Source organism: Anopheles maculipalpis, chromosome 3RL (assembly GCF_943734695.1).
Source record: "Anopheles maculipalpis chromosome 3RL, idAnoMacuDA_375_x, whole genome shotgun sequence".
NCBI lineage: Eukaryota > Metazoa > Arthropoda > Insecta > Diptera > Culicidae > Anopheles > Anopheles maculipalpis.
The window spans coordinates 72,881,222-72,895,980 of NC_064872.1; the positions used below are offsets into that span (position 1 = coordinate 72,881,222).

Consider the following 14,759-nt stretch of genomic DNA (forward strand, 5'->3'; position numbering starts at 1 on the left):
CGACGATAACTCAATTTAGTAATGCCGCCAGTGACCCACAGCGCGTTGACAATGACCCTAAGCGCGCGGACGATGATCTACGGTGTGAGGGCGCGAAAAAATGAACCTCAAAACGCATCTCACAAACCGTTTAGCCGGGTCAGCTATAGTTCTCGCTAATGTTAGCAGAGCGTAGAGCAGGCGATACTACCGGCAACTTCCCCGACCCACGTTTGACACCATGGTTCGCAGATCATCATCAGCACCCGCAATCGGAAGCAATTGTTTCTGATGATAATGCCATTAAATTGGGGCCGTTTAACCCAGTACGGTCGGGCGGGATGAAACGAAGGTATGCGAGCGATAAACATGGGAACACTTTGTGCTTTTATGTTGCAAAATTATGAAAACGGAAGGTCAAACAAAAAAGAAGAGAAGTATATTGTGACGTGTTCTATCATCTTTTCAAGCCAATTTATGGGATGCTAGCGAACGGTGCTATAATTATAGCATGCTAAAAGTATGAGAAATTTTAAACCTATTCTTCAATACATTTTTTTTTTGAATTTATTTTGAAAGACATCGAGTCTTCAGAAATCAGATCAGAAAAAAATACATTTTCATAAGAAAAATTAATTAATTACAATATTTTATTTTGAACAAATTTTCTACACAAAGTGGTCCTGTCCCAAAGACCACTTCTCGTAGGGGGAAAAAACGTTATCATCGAACACAAACATTTGGAGGCTGCATTTGCACTGGAAAGCCATAACACATGCCACGCGCTCCCCAGTTCAAACCAGCACCATGCCGTGCTTGTCATCTTGCACCACAAACACCAGCACAGATTTCGCTGGCCAACGGTTTGTTCTACTCTACCATCATCGCTCAGTCACACTTGCATTCAATCGGGCACCGCGAACGGATTGTTCTGGCGAGGATCTGCTACGTGATTGAATTTAAACGTCCATAAATTGTGACTAAACAGTGTGGAAGAGTGGGTTTTTTTTCTATTCAAGTTTGGTGTGACGAGTGAACCTCATACGAACAAGAGCAAGTGTGCATTTTGAATCGAAATCGTAATAGAAATTAAACATGAATCGTGCAAAAATGAACGAAATTGCCAACGGACAACAAGTGAAGCCGAATAAAACAAAACCACCCACCAAGCGAAGCAATGGATTGTACAGCCCTGTACAGGATAATGACGGGTACAAGTAAGAGTTTATTTTTAATATGTGATCAGTTTAGAGCAGTGGGAAGCCGATCGATGGCAACAGTTTCCAGTAAACGAACTGCATTTTGAAAAGCATTCCAGCGCAATCGGAGAACTCGTTCAAACAAAGACCCATCAGTGTTAGGTTGACGCAACATTCCAGTTGACGTTAACGGTCCGGTTAAAGGCCCCTCCACCACATATGATTGATGGGGAAAAGGCTGGTTGTAACGGTTTAAATTATATCACTGATGGGGAGCGAGTAAAACAAAAAAAGTTCGTCCCACACCGAAAGCTAGAACCAGATCAGCTTTATGCGGTGTGCTAGGGCAAGGTCGAAGCACATTATTAGCATGACCACAACAAGTGCTTAGTAGCTGCCTTCCATGGCTGTACTTTCTCTTTTCAATCGTGCTGCCTCAGAGTGTAGAATCAGAGTAAAAAAAACCCCTTAAGAATTTTCTTGATATTCAAGATCGCTACTGCCTCGTCGGCATTATGCATTGACGCCATATTCCAATAACTAAAAGTAGTAATTTAATCGTAAAGGATGCAGGAACTCAGTTTGCAAATTGCATCATAAATCATGTAAATTTAGAAAGATAGTAGTTACTTACCTTTTTCTAAGCGAATATCATCTGCCTCGCATGGCCAAACCATCAGCCAATCTACGATTCAGGAGTGCAAGAGGGACGTGCCGCCGTGGTAATTAAAACCATCAACCAAACGCCCTATTAGTGACCAGTGTCTTTTTTTGTTGTTTGTTGTTACTCTCTTGCCGCTCATTGTTGCTGTTCACAAACACCTCACCTATGCAGCTACGGTAGCTTCGATATGGTACAGGAAATCGCCACTTATCTGCTGGACCGCACGCGCATCCGTCCCCAGTGCGGGATCATATGCGGCTCGGGGCTGGGCTGCCTGGCCGAACAGCTGACCGACGTGGATAGCTTCGACTATGGGACGATCCCACACTTCCCCGTCTCGACCGTACCCGGACACGTGGGACGGCTTGTGTTTGGCTATCTGGCCGGCGTGCCCGTCCTTTGTATGCAGGGCCGGTTCCACTACTACGAGGGATACTCGTTGGCAAAGGTAAGCACCTCGTTCAATTATGCTGCACACGAAAGCAAGAAAAACACAAACCGTACGAATCACACTGCACAAGAGCTTTACGGTACACACGCACATAAGCTTTTTGCCTTAAAAATGATTAATTTTCTTCACTAAATGCAAGCGCAACTAATGAGTGCACAATCACTGGAGAAAAAGTAAACAACGCCGTTTGACAGGTCAAAAATGGAGGAACATTTTTTTTTTTTGACAGCTTGCTTCGAAATCGCTGTCACTCTCAAGTTCAAAATGGCTTCTGACGATTTGAAAGCACTATTTTGTAGATATTTAGTAATTCATTCGCGTTTTTCTTCTTTTCGTCAGTGTTCTATGCCCGTGCGTGTAATGCGACTCGTCGGTTGTACGCATCTGATCGCTACCAATGCGGCCGGTGCCATTAACAACAACTTTCACGTCGGAGACATTATGCTGATCAAGGATCACATCAATCTGATGGGTTTTGCCGGTAACTGTCCACTCCTCGGTCCGAACGATGATCGGTTTGGGCCACGGTTTCTCGGGATGGCAAAAGCGTACGAACCGACCCTGCTGCAGGTAGCGAAAGACGTCGCTAAGCATGTACCAGGACTGGAAAGTATCTTACGGGAAGGTGTGTACTGTTGTGTCGGTGGACCCAACTTTGAGACGGTGGCCGAGGGACGATTGTTATCGTTGGTGGGCGTTGATGCGATCGGTATGTCGACCGTGCACGAGATCATTACGGCACGGCACTGTGGGATGACCTGCTTCGCCTTCAGCTTGATCACCAACATGTGCACGATGAGCTACGACGAGGAGGAGGAACACTGTCACGAAACGTTTGTGGATGTTGGGCGCCAGTTGGAAGGACGAATCTGTGATTTGGTTACGCGAGTCGTTGCCACCATTCGGTCGGAGTCTAATGGAAGGAAGGAATAGCGCTAGGCAACCAACCAAACAGACAGTCATGTATCATCACCAAACGAATAAAAAACGACACTACCATCAAACGTTCCATTTAACTACCATTTTCGTGTTTGTTTATTGTTGTCTTTTTTATATGTTTTTTTTTTTGGTTTCGGTGATGAGTTTTTAAATTAATTTTATCATTTTGTATGAATGCACATCAACTTTCACTTCGCTCTTCCCAATCCACCAGTGTGTATGTACGATCGTTATTTGAAAGAGGTTCTCCATGTCGGCCATTTTGTTTTTTTTTCTCCAGTAAATGTACTTTCGCGTTCGTTCTCTGCGTATCTGCTCCAGATCCTGATTAATACTTATGCGTTTTCATGTTTATCTACGCTTAGTTTTCCTTTACCACACACCTTTCCACCCTGCGCAATCGATTGAGCAACGTTGTACTTACGTTATTCTTACGTTCATCGGCATTTTGTTTTGTTTTAATATCATTTTATATATTCGATTCATTTTGTGTATACAAACATGCAAGTAATCAGTAATCATATGATTCTTTTCGTTCCTTTTTCCATTTGTTTGGTGAAATTTTCATTGGCTAAGCGCACGGTCGCTGCTCGCTGGGAGGAAGAATTAGTACAAAGTCAGTTGACGATGATGATGTTAGGCTTTTCTCATTCATTTTTTTCTCTCTTTTATGTTCTCTCTTTCTTTTTCTGTATGTTTACTTCATTTTCATGTATAATAATTTTATCTTTCGTTTCTAGAGATAGCGTATATGGTAGAATTGAAGTAGGAAAAGGGTAAAAAGGTAAGTGTGTTTTTGTCTTTTGTTTTAATTTTTAAAATGTGTTTTTTTTTTTGCAAAAAGAGAATTCACTGCTTCCACTCTGCTTGTATGTTCCGTTGATTGGTTAGCCCTTCTTATTACATTTACTTAATATCAAATGAGCATTTGTTGTGTAGATATTGGTTCTGGGGTATTCATTCCTGTTCGTTTCCTTTTCCAAAACAAACTCGTGGCAAGATCTCTACCGTTTACTGCTGCCGTGGAGCAAAAATGTGTTTCAAAAGGTTATTACAAAAATTGGACAACTCGGTTTTATTTGTGAGTGGGTATGTGTTTTTGTTTCTTATTTTATCTTGTTTGTTTGCTTTTCATTTTCTCTCCTTCTCTGTTTCGATTACATCTAATAGTTTCCAATAATAAGATTGCTATCCCTGTCGTCCGACGAATTTTCCGATGTGGTTGCTTTTTCTCATGTTAGTGTTTGTGTTTATTTATCATCATTGTTTGTTTAATTTTGGCGGTGGATGTTAAGTTCTACATTTGCTTAGCATTTTCACTGAGTTTTGCATTTAGCTTGTTGTCACTGTCTCAATTAACTTTTTTAACGTTGCGGCAAACCTGATCATTAATCATTATCAGAGATGCACAAACATTGCATTCTAAACATGTCAACCATGTTTGAAATGGAGCTGCACAATCATAATCTAGCGTCTATCAGCATCCACAAGCGTCCATCATTCTAATTGATGGTACGCAAAACAAATTCATCCCACAGGGCACACAACAGGGAGGCAAATTATGCTAAGGCCGTTTCAGATAACTCTTCCCTCACACGCCGCTATACGACACTTGTGAAACAATGCATGTCATAACCGCAAGCCCTGTCAGGTCTTTGCGGTGTTTTAAAAGGCAGGCAGATTACTCTCTAATCAACACATCCACCAACGGCATCCGACATCCGGCCCCAGGTCAGCAGCCAGCATTGATTCGTCAACCATGCCATCATGGCAGACGGGGCATGATATACCACCGGTCGATCGTTTAAAGTCAGACGACGCAAAACAATTAAATCACTAAGTGAGGATTTGTTTTCATTGGATTAGCGGCAAAAAAAGCAGCAACAGAAACAAAACATGCTGTGCGCCTTAAGTACACACCACGCGCGCACACACATCTGCTCGAAACAATGTGTCGAAAGGTTAATGTCGGTATAAATCGATAGGCCGGGCCCCTTCGCAATATGGCAACTTGAGGGAAAAGCGTCAAACGCCACACAAGCTACAGACGCTATCAGCTCATAAAATTCTTGCCTCATTGCGCAATTTGGCATTCGAATGATGTCACAAAGGCGTGAGACGAGGCTCAAACTGTCTGAAGTACACGCGAGAATGAAAACAATAGAATTAAGAAAAAAAGGAAAGAGGAATAAAGTTAAATGTTGTTAAAAAAACAATAAATAAAATAACAATAAATAAATAGAAAATCAAGAAAGTAAAAGAGTATTTTCGACTGTCACAATTTATTTTTGTGATTTTTTTCACTCTCCCTCTTTTATCTGTTCGTTTGTCCAGTTTTGCAGCAGCTCCGATTGTTGTTGTTGCAAAAAGGATTCAATCGCTTACACTTAATGCTTAATATACCGTATGCTTCTGAGTTTTGTGTATGAGTGTGTGGAGATGTGTCTGTTGCCTGCAAATAAAACTATCCTTTTTGCTACAATTTATTTGTTGTTTCGCTTAATATTGCTGCCTAATCTAATTCACTACAATGGTGGAGGGAAAGTGTAGAGTAGAGGATTGGTGGTGGTGGTGTGCCAGGGGAAGCTTGTTTGGTTTAAATCGGTGCTGAACAACGGTCCTTTCTCTCTCTCCACCATATTTTGTGGGATCATTTCTTATGACACACACATACATACACTCGCGCGCACACACACACTACACACGTGCACGCTTGTCGTGTTCTCTCGCAGTTTTGGAGTTTCTTTTCTTCTATCAATAATGATTACATCATACACACGCTCGTGTTCGTTTCAATTGTTGCACTACTATTTGTTTACATACCTCTGTCGGCAACCATTTTGGACTGCCATAGCTTAACTGCTTAATCGATAAATTATATTATTACGAAAAGTTCACTCGATGCACTTGCAACTCAACCTAACAGACAGCTTGTATCAGTAATGTAGTGCATTTTTATCCTGTTTTATCATATTGTTGTTGTTGTTGTTGTTGTTGTTTTGCTTTTCTTCTCTATCCGGATTTCTATAACATCCCAATGGCCACCAGTTTTCCAGTTTTGCACGCCATTTTTGCATATACCACACAAAACAAAACAAACCGACTGACACTACTCCCCGGGGAGCAACCGTCCGAAGAGTTGGCTGCAAATTGCTTTAGTTTAAAGATATTTTTGATCATAGCTACCGTTGCGATTAATTTTACTTGCGGTTTTTTTTTTGTCTAGAACTTTTTGTTTTTAGCTTAGCATGCTTAGAGTCTTTACACAGAATATGGTTTCCTCGTTCGCTCTCTTTCTCTTTCTCTCTCTCTATCAGTACGCGCGAAGCATTTATCGCTTCATCGGCGGCATGCACAGTAATCAAATTTAAATAAATAAATTATAACCAACATACACACAAACGCACGCAAAAAAAAAAAACGCAAACTAAACATGATTATAATTAAAACAAAAGCTTAAATAAGAAACACTGCCATACACGTCTGGCAAACAGTAGAAAGAGCAAACAAACAAAGGAAAAAACTAACTAAAAAGTAACGGCCCAATTACGTGTTATGTATCTCCTTCCTGCTTCTAATAATAATAGAATATTCACAGAAAATAATAAACATTAAACTTGTACAATTAACTAAATACACTATTTTTGCTTCAAAAGGAAAAAAAAACTTATTTCCTTATCATTATATTTGTTTGTGTGTGTGGGGGACAGTTAACGTTAACACCGTTTGTGAATAAAACTTATTGTAACATCACACTCACACACACACATTTGTGTTCCGTGTGTCCAAGTAAATCAAAAGGAAAGTAGAGGCAAAAAGACACTTTTCCTAACCATTATTCTCTTACTTCCGGAACTTATATCTCATAAAACGAGTACACTTCTCTTAAATGCAAGCCTTACAAAAACACATCGCCTTACTTCTGGTATCGCTTTTTCTGCTCCTTTTCGGCTTTCTTTTCCGCTTTCTTGAACAGCTTTTCCCGCTCGCGTCGCTCCTTTTCGTTCTGTTTGCGTTCCTTTTCGTTTAGCCGGCGCAGTTCCTTGATGTTGCGCTTCAGAAGCTTCTTATCATCACCGCCCACGTTCAGTATTTTAAAGTCCGGCTTGTCGAGCTGCAACAGTGCGCCACCCTCGACCGAATGCTGCATGAAGGCCGGTATATGATGATCGAGACCGATACCGAGCAACCATTGGCACACCTGGAAGCAAACAAAAAAAAAATGGATTGATGAATCCACTCCGACTCCGACGTATCAAAACTGAAGTATATTCTGGATAAAAATAAACCGGAGTTTAATCTGGAGTAGCTTCAGAGTAATGCGGAGTTTACTCCGGAGTTATGCGGAGTATTCTCCGATATTAACTCCGGATTGCACAGGGTAAAAATGGGTTTACCCATCACTATCATTGCAACATATGTAAAGATACAATACCTGTTCGTTGGACCACTCTTCGACGGGACCATTTTTCCACTGGTGTGTATCACGGATTCGATCGCTCGAAAAGCTGGACGTGGAACCGGACAGATCGAGCGTACGGCTCGGTGAGTAGGCGCCGGGTGATGTCGAACCGCTCGAGACGCTTGACGGGGAAGGAGGTCCTTGTGATCCTGCCGGTGGACCACCGCTAGTAGACTGCCCTTGCTGAGACTGTTGTTGCTGCTGCTGCCATGGACCGTTACCGCCTGGAGGAGATAAATTTTGTGGAAGTATGTTTTTCACTGCGGATGAAACGGGAAGAGAAAGAGAGAAAAAAGCAAAAAAAAAAAGAAAAAACCAAAAGAATCTACAATTATCTTTTGGCTTTTGGACTATAAGGCGGCACGCATAAATGAAAAAGAGATTGTTTTACCAATCTCCCCAAACAAACATACGCACACGAACATTTACAACAAATTTGATCCACACATGCATTATTCTGTATCACATCAACCACAAAAAAATACAGTACAGACAACAAACCATGGCGGGGATGCAACATTTACCTTTCGGTTGTGCTTCGTGGACCGCTTTCTTGATTTCCACCAGCAAATTTTGCGACAACGAAGCTGCCGGGCTGATGTGCCGCTGCTGTTGATTGATCTCCGAGTAATCGTCACTCGAATCACGTGACGATCCATCATCGATCAAACCACCACCGCCAGATCCGCGACGACCTTCCCGCTCCGCCAGCCGTTCCTTTAGCTGCTCCGCCAACAATGGTGGAGTAATACCCTTCAAGCCTTTCGGTCGCCGGCTCGGGTACATCCAACTATCGCTCGACAGTCCACTGTCTTTCAGCTTATCCGTCGACGAACCGAGATCACTATCGTACGATGAAGCGTTCAGATCCGAACCGTAGCTCGAGTTTAGCTTCCCATTGTCCGACCCAACAGCGGCCCGGTAGATGTTCGGAATCGTTGTATGTTGCTGTTGGTCCTGATGGTGCGCTCCCCCACCAGAACTTCGCTCCTTGTTTACCTGCGCGTACACCGGCGGACCGGACTCTTCTCCCCTCAGCGTGGCCACCTTACGGTTCACAATCTGTGGCGTACTGTACAGTCCGCTGTACTCATGCGAACCTTCCGTACCGCCGGTTGTGCTTCGCGTCATATGACCCTCCTCCTCATCACTCTCGTCCAGTGCACAGTCCGATCCACTGTTGCTATGACTTCGTTTACCCGGCAGATTACGCTTCGCTAGTCCACCGCGTGCAACAAGATCACTTTTGCCTTTGTTCAGTGAGTTGTCCAACAGTTCATGCTGTGGCACGGCAACGTCTAGATCATCGTCCTTCGTCGACGGAGGTACCTTACGCTCGACCGTTGCCGTTTTACCATCCTCACCCTCACCGTCCGGCGAAAGATCGCTGAACTCGGTATCGGACAGATCCGTTTCCAGCTTCTGGAAGACGGGTTTCGGTGGCTGGCGGCGGGACATCTGAGGCGTGAGCTTGAGGCTCGCACTATCGTACGGCAGTATCACCGGGAAGCCGGCTTTTCGTTGCGTTTCTTGCAGCTCTTGCTCGAGACTGATGACACGATCCTTGAGCTTCTTTACCAGCGCATTGTACTCGGTGTCTTTCTCCTGCAGGTGCTGCAAGTAATACTCTTGGAATTGAATCTAGAGGTAAAAAAAAACAAAACAAAAAAACGATTCATCAATTCAACAATATTGTACAATACACCAATAAAGTGTGACAAATGGGCGAAAACTCTCACTATCGTAGATGAGCTAGCTCAAGGTCTTGTTCTTTGGTTTGTTCTTTGGGCTTGAACTAGCATTCAGTAAATTTCCAAACGCAAATGACACGTTTGAATGATCTTCAAACTTACCATATCCCTTTCCCGATGTTGATAATCGCGCAGTATCTTCTTTACCCGGCTATACTTCTTCTCCAGCACCAGATACTGTGCCTGGGACTGCTGTAGCATGTTCTGATAGTTGTTGGCCTCCTTCTTAATATTGGCCAGTTCGCGTTCCGTTTGCTTTACGCGCTCATTCAACAGCTCTGCCTCATTGCAGGTCTGCTGGTATTTAATGAGCTAGTAAGATGGAGAGTTCGTAAGCACAGGTAGACAAACAGTTGACGACAGGACAGGACGACGGGTTGGGTTGAATGCGAATCCGGCAGATGGAAGGAACCGTTAAAAAATCACATTAGCTTTTACATTCATATATCTCCGGGGCGGTCGTATGTAAAGGGTAAGTTTTAATGTACACTTCTCTCCTGAAGAGAGGTGAGGTTCCGTGTGAAAAAATTGACCACTAGTAGTTTTGCATAAGGCAATCAAACATCTGTGCGGTGTGTGAGTGGCATTGGAAAGCGCACAGTTGCTTTTGTTATTGTACAAATTGTACAAATAGTGACCCAATTAAGTATTCACAGTCTTAGTGCTTAGTGTTTAGTGAATTTGTGAAGTTTTGTAGATTTTTATATTGCAGATGAAGACATTTAGGATGCGTGTGAAATTGCGGACAAGGCACCGACTCCGAGTCCGAGCAAGTGATATTTTTTGCAGCAGAAAACAGCGAATGATCAATCAAACAATCACACACACGCACACATTTGCTCTAGATGTAGATGAATTGCGTACAAACAACAGACGCACGTACGCGGGCCGTACACACATATACACTAATTTGCATCGATATTAGCTTTCATCCTTATCCCAACGTAACAAAAATTGAGTACAAAATCATTTGAATAATCGCCCAAACCCAGGTTAACATAAAAATAAAATAAAATAAAACTTAAAGAAAACATAACAAAAGACGATAACGATAACTTACCTGTTGCTTCAGGTTCAGAATGTCGCCCTCATGCAGTGCAATGGTTTTAAGGTTCTGGACATATTATTATTTTGTTTTTCGTGTTATTTATAATAGAATTGGATTGAGGGGGAGGATGTTCATTGCAATAACATTCCGTGGACAGGGAGGTTTCCAGTTTCATTTCGATGAGTAGTGGTGGTGGTAGCAGTAGTAGTAGTAGTAGTACGGTGTAGTAAATTTGTGATGAATTCGGGGCGTGTAAAATCGAAAAAAAAAACACAAACAATGTAGGAGAACATCGAGAAAATTTAAAGGGGCGTGTGTGTGAACCAATCGCACAGTCGAAAGAGAAGAGATTTTGTAAGAAAAGGTTTAAATTGTGTTCACAAATCGACGCACATCGCGTACGACACAAAGGAATTAACGTATTTTGGGCATAAATTCGTACGTATGAGAAAGGTTTTTGGGTATAGTTGGTTGGCAGTGGCAAAGATACAGATGCATTCGTGTGGCGTGGATCGGAAAGAAAGAAAAGAAATTGGGAAAATATTCCAATAAACAGGCGTGTTTTTGGTTCTGGTAGGAATTGATTTTTTTTGTTGCAAAGAGGATTTAAAAAAAGTAAACCAGTTTGATGCAAAATTAAAACGATCGATGGGAGTTCAGATTGCATGAGGTTTCATCGATATTTATCTCTTCTTCGCTACTACTAACAACAAGGAAAGTAAAACGGTAAATTTATCTACAGCCTATCATTTCCAATACTATCGCAATCACTCACAAGAGTCTAAGTAAATATATTAAGATAATAACCCTATTGACAAAATTGACTTAATAACCACTATTAGCGATTTTGTCAACACAAGCGTACATTAACAGTGCCTTATTAAGCAGATTTGTCAACAGAGTAACAAAACCCTAACAAAATCACTACAACCGTGGTGCATCGTCTGTGAAGGGAGTGGCAGTGCTAAAGATAAACAAGAGAAATGCATACATACGCTGCACGGTTTTTTTTTCAGACACACATGCGTGTGGCATGCAAGGAAAACAATCTTACCGTCTCAATAAAAAGAGTAGGAAAGAGATTTATATATATATACAAACGACTCTGTGGCAAGCCTGTAGCAGTCAGTAGTATCCACAGCCCATTTTGCCGATCTCCGCGACTCCTTGGGAGGTTTCGGTAAGGCCCATTTTGCTTGATGCAGTGTTAGAGAAATCCCACAAATAATACGCAATAATAATATTGCGTTCGCTAAGCTCTAATAAAATAGCAAAAGCAACAAGTAGAAGCCAAAAACAAAACGAAACAAAAAGCAACATAATGGTGGTAAATATACTAAAATTGCAACAACAAAAAAAAAACACAGTTAAGCACCGTGTGATGTGTGTGAAAAAAGCACAGAAAGCAAGGCACAAATATTAATTTGCACAGTGACTATATAAACAAAAACTACAATCAAGAATTTGCATATCCTATGGTAAATGTAACATAGGATGGTACAGATTAAACAAAAAAACAAGATTTTAAAACGCTTGAAGCACTATTAAACGAAACTTTACCGCTTTATGCTGCACAGACATAATGGCCATTCCCAACATTGGATTAGAAGGATTGCGATTGCACGGTAAAAAAAAACAAGAATGAAATGGAAATAGAACAAACCACGTTAAATGGAATGCACACAAAAAAAAAAACTCCGAAACGCAAAACAATTTGTGCAAATAGAAAATCTTATCTTTGGTGCAGTTATCAGAAAAGTTATAGAACAATTTAAAAGAAAAGATTAGAGCGTTCCTAGCGAACAAAATGTCAATTTTCGCAATAGTGAGACGTTTATGCTCACTATAGTGAGAAGTGAGATTTTGTTGACTCGGTTTTCAATTGGAATGTAAACGAAAAATTTAAGCCATTCGTTTCAAATATTAGCAACAGTTGCAAGTTGATCCTCTTTTTTTTCCTCGTCTAAAGAGTGGTAAAATCGACGATAGTCTTTAATTTAATTTTCTTATTTAAAATGCTGGAGAAATAGGAAAACATCAACTTGACCGACAGTCGTTCTCGCAGGGTTCTCCCTTGTCTTGGACGAATCGACATTTAAAGCAACTCCGGAATGAACTCATTCCGTAAAGCCTCTAATCTCAACAAAACGACAACGACTTGAAAAACCAACTAATGTTGACCAATTCTAGAGACGACAAACACAACTGAATGAATGGTTGCGAATGATAAGGAAATGATGAAAAAGGTAGATAGAACGTCATAAAAAGGCGACACACATGTGTGCACCGATCTTCATACCTCTTGCAGGATTCGACGCAACGACTCCACGTCACTGCTTCTGGCCGCTTCCGTTTCGAACAGTGATTCTGCCGCATTCGTCGTCGGACTGACCGGTCCTTCCGAAACGCTGGAATTGGCCGACACCGGCAGTGTACTATCTTCGGAGATTTCTGCATTACGACGGATGTAATCCTCCAGCTGTCGCTTAACGCGTTCCTCCTTTTCCCGGTCCGCCTGCAAGCTTTGGCGAATCAGTTGAGCGACTTCCGAATTTTCCGGATCTCGCTCGCGCCCGATCTGGAACCGTACCAAACCGGAGGTGTTGCGCAGAACGGACGCAGCGTACGCCTGCGTGACACCGACTAGACTTTTACCATCGACTTCAATGATTTGATCGTTCACCTACAATATATATCGTTCAGTTTAGCAGGATAGAGAAATTGTTGGTCGAATAGAATCCTCCTTATTGCTCACCTGTATTCTTCCATCACGTGCTGCGGCACCATTATCCGTAATGGTTTTGACGAAGATGCCCAGCTTCTCCAATCCTGCGTCCGCTCCAACACCCATACCTGTGTAGATGTTTGGTAGAATTGTATGGCAAAAGCTCTCAATCGTCACAGATCAGCCATCACAAATGCCCTTACCTATTATGCTCAATCCCAAACCCTCAGGTCCCTTCATCAGTTCCACCGGGAAGACGTCCATCTTCTCGACGCGCTTCTCCAGCTCATACTCTGCCGACGCTGCCACCGGATCCACATCCTCGTTTCGCCGATCGTAATCGTTTACCGAAAACGTCGAGAACACTTGCATCGGATTGGTGCTGAACTTTACCTTCGTCGTTTTCTTCACATACCCACGTAGATCGTCATCGTCCATCTCACGTTCTGCCTCTATCAATCCCGGTACTTCCATCCAGAAGTTGCCATCCTCAAAGAAATGGACCCCATCCGGATTAACGTACACCTCCTTGCAGCGTATGGGCGGATACTCGGGAATGTAGAACCCGGCCGAATTGTTCGACTCGTCGTCGGCGGACACATCCGCCTCACTGATACTTTCACCGCCCGCTACATGCTGTCGATGTACTGCGGCCTGCCGACCACTAATAATCTCCTTCTCTTCAACCGCAACTTCTTCTTCATGTCTGGACTCTCCGTCATCCTCAACGACACCCGTCGTTTCGCCCGCAAAGTCTTCCTGCTTGCTCAGATTGATACTGTCCGACGTTGTGGTTGTAACGCTCGGTATGGAGTCACCCGTATCGACGTACGAATCGGCCAAAATCGATGACGAATCAAGGATGGTTTGGTTCAGCAAATCGGTCGTATTATTGCCAATGCTTACATCTTCCTGCTGACTAGTGGTGGAATTGTTTCTGCTAGAGCTGGTTGGAGGTGGTGGTGGCGGTGGCTTATCACGCATGGAAGATCCCACCGTGGAGGTGGATGAGTTTGCATTCTTCGGTGCCTCGAGAACATCCTTCAGCCAGTCCGGCTCGTCCGCTGTGGCAGTGGGGGCGGTTGGACCTTGTTTGTGTTGTGGCAGCGGTACAGGGGGAAGTTGCGTTTGCTGCACCGGTTTGGCGGCTTGTACTGGAACTGGCTCCGGAACGGACGTTGCTTGCTGGCGAGGACTTGCCACTGCCCGTGGCAAGGGTTGCTCATCCGTTTCCGCTTTGGCTTGATTGTTGAGAAGTATTTGCTCCACCTCTCGTGCCTGTTCATCCGAGAGTAACGGTCGTTGTCTGTAAACGGACGATTAAAAAAAAACAGAGGATGTAAGTATATTTTATCAAGGAAATATCAAAAGCACGTAATCTCTAGGGTCCACAACAAAAGCAGCAATCTCCACCTGAGCGAAGATCACACGTAAGGATTAGGCAGTTTACCTTACATCACTAAAAGTTAACGAATCGAAAGAGACTCAATCTTGTTGTACACATTACCTGATCTTGTTCTCCAATATTCTACTCCAACAAA

General features: G+C 42.8%; 3 protein-coding genes across 3 annotated transcripts in view; 1 reads left to right on the forward strand and 2 right to left on the reverse strand.

Annotated features, from left to right (window-relative positions):
- The window catches only part of LOC126561524 (basic proline-rich protein-like), a 360,034-nt gene that overhangs the window by 67,866 nt on the left and 277,409 nt on the right, over window positions 1-14,759 (reverse strand). The window lies entirely within an intron of this gene.
- Window positions 1,184-3,226, forward strand: LOC126565949 (purine nucleoside phosphorylase-like). Its single transcript, XM_050223148.1, has 3 exons — window positions 1,184-1,196; window positions 1,941-2,290; window positions 2,633-3,226. The coding sequence occupies exons 1-3, from the start codon at window positions 1,184-1,186 to the stop codon at window positions 3,224-3,226; spliced, it is 957 nt and encodes a 318-aa protein (XP_050079105.1).
- LOC126561288 (uncharacterized) overlaps window positions 7,149-14,759 on the reverse strand; it is a 28,124-nt gene continuing 20,513 nt past the window's right edge. The window contains exons 4-12 of the mRNA XM_050217317.1: window positions 14,726-14,746; window positions 13,422-14,524; window positions 13,249-13,346; window positions 12,793-13,176; window positions 10,506-10,559; window positions 9,548-9,757; window positions 8,219-9,335; window positions 7,668-7,954; window positions 7,149-7,433 (exon numbers count right to left, since the gene is read on the reverse strand). Of these exons, the coding sequence (XP_050073274.1) occupies window positions 7,149-7,433; window positions 7,668-7,954; window positions 8,219-9,335; window positions 9,548-9,757; window positions 10,506-10,559; window positions 12,793-13,176; window positions 13,249-13,346; window positions 13,422-14,524; window positions 14,726-14,746 (3,559 nt within the window). The remainder of the gene's footprint in view (window positions 7,434-7,667; window positions 7,955-8,218; window positions 9,336-9,547; window positions 9,758-10,505; window positions 10,560-12,792; window positions 13,177-13,248; window positions 13,347-13,421; window positions 14,525-14,725; window positions 14,747-14,759) is intronic.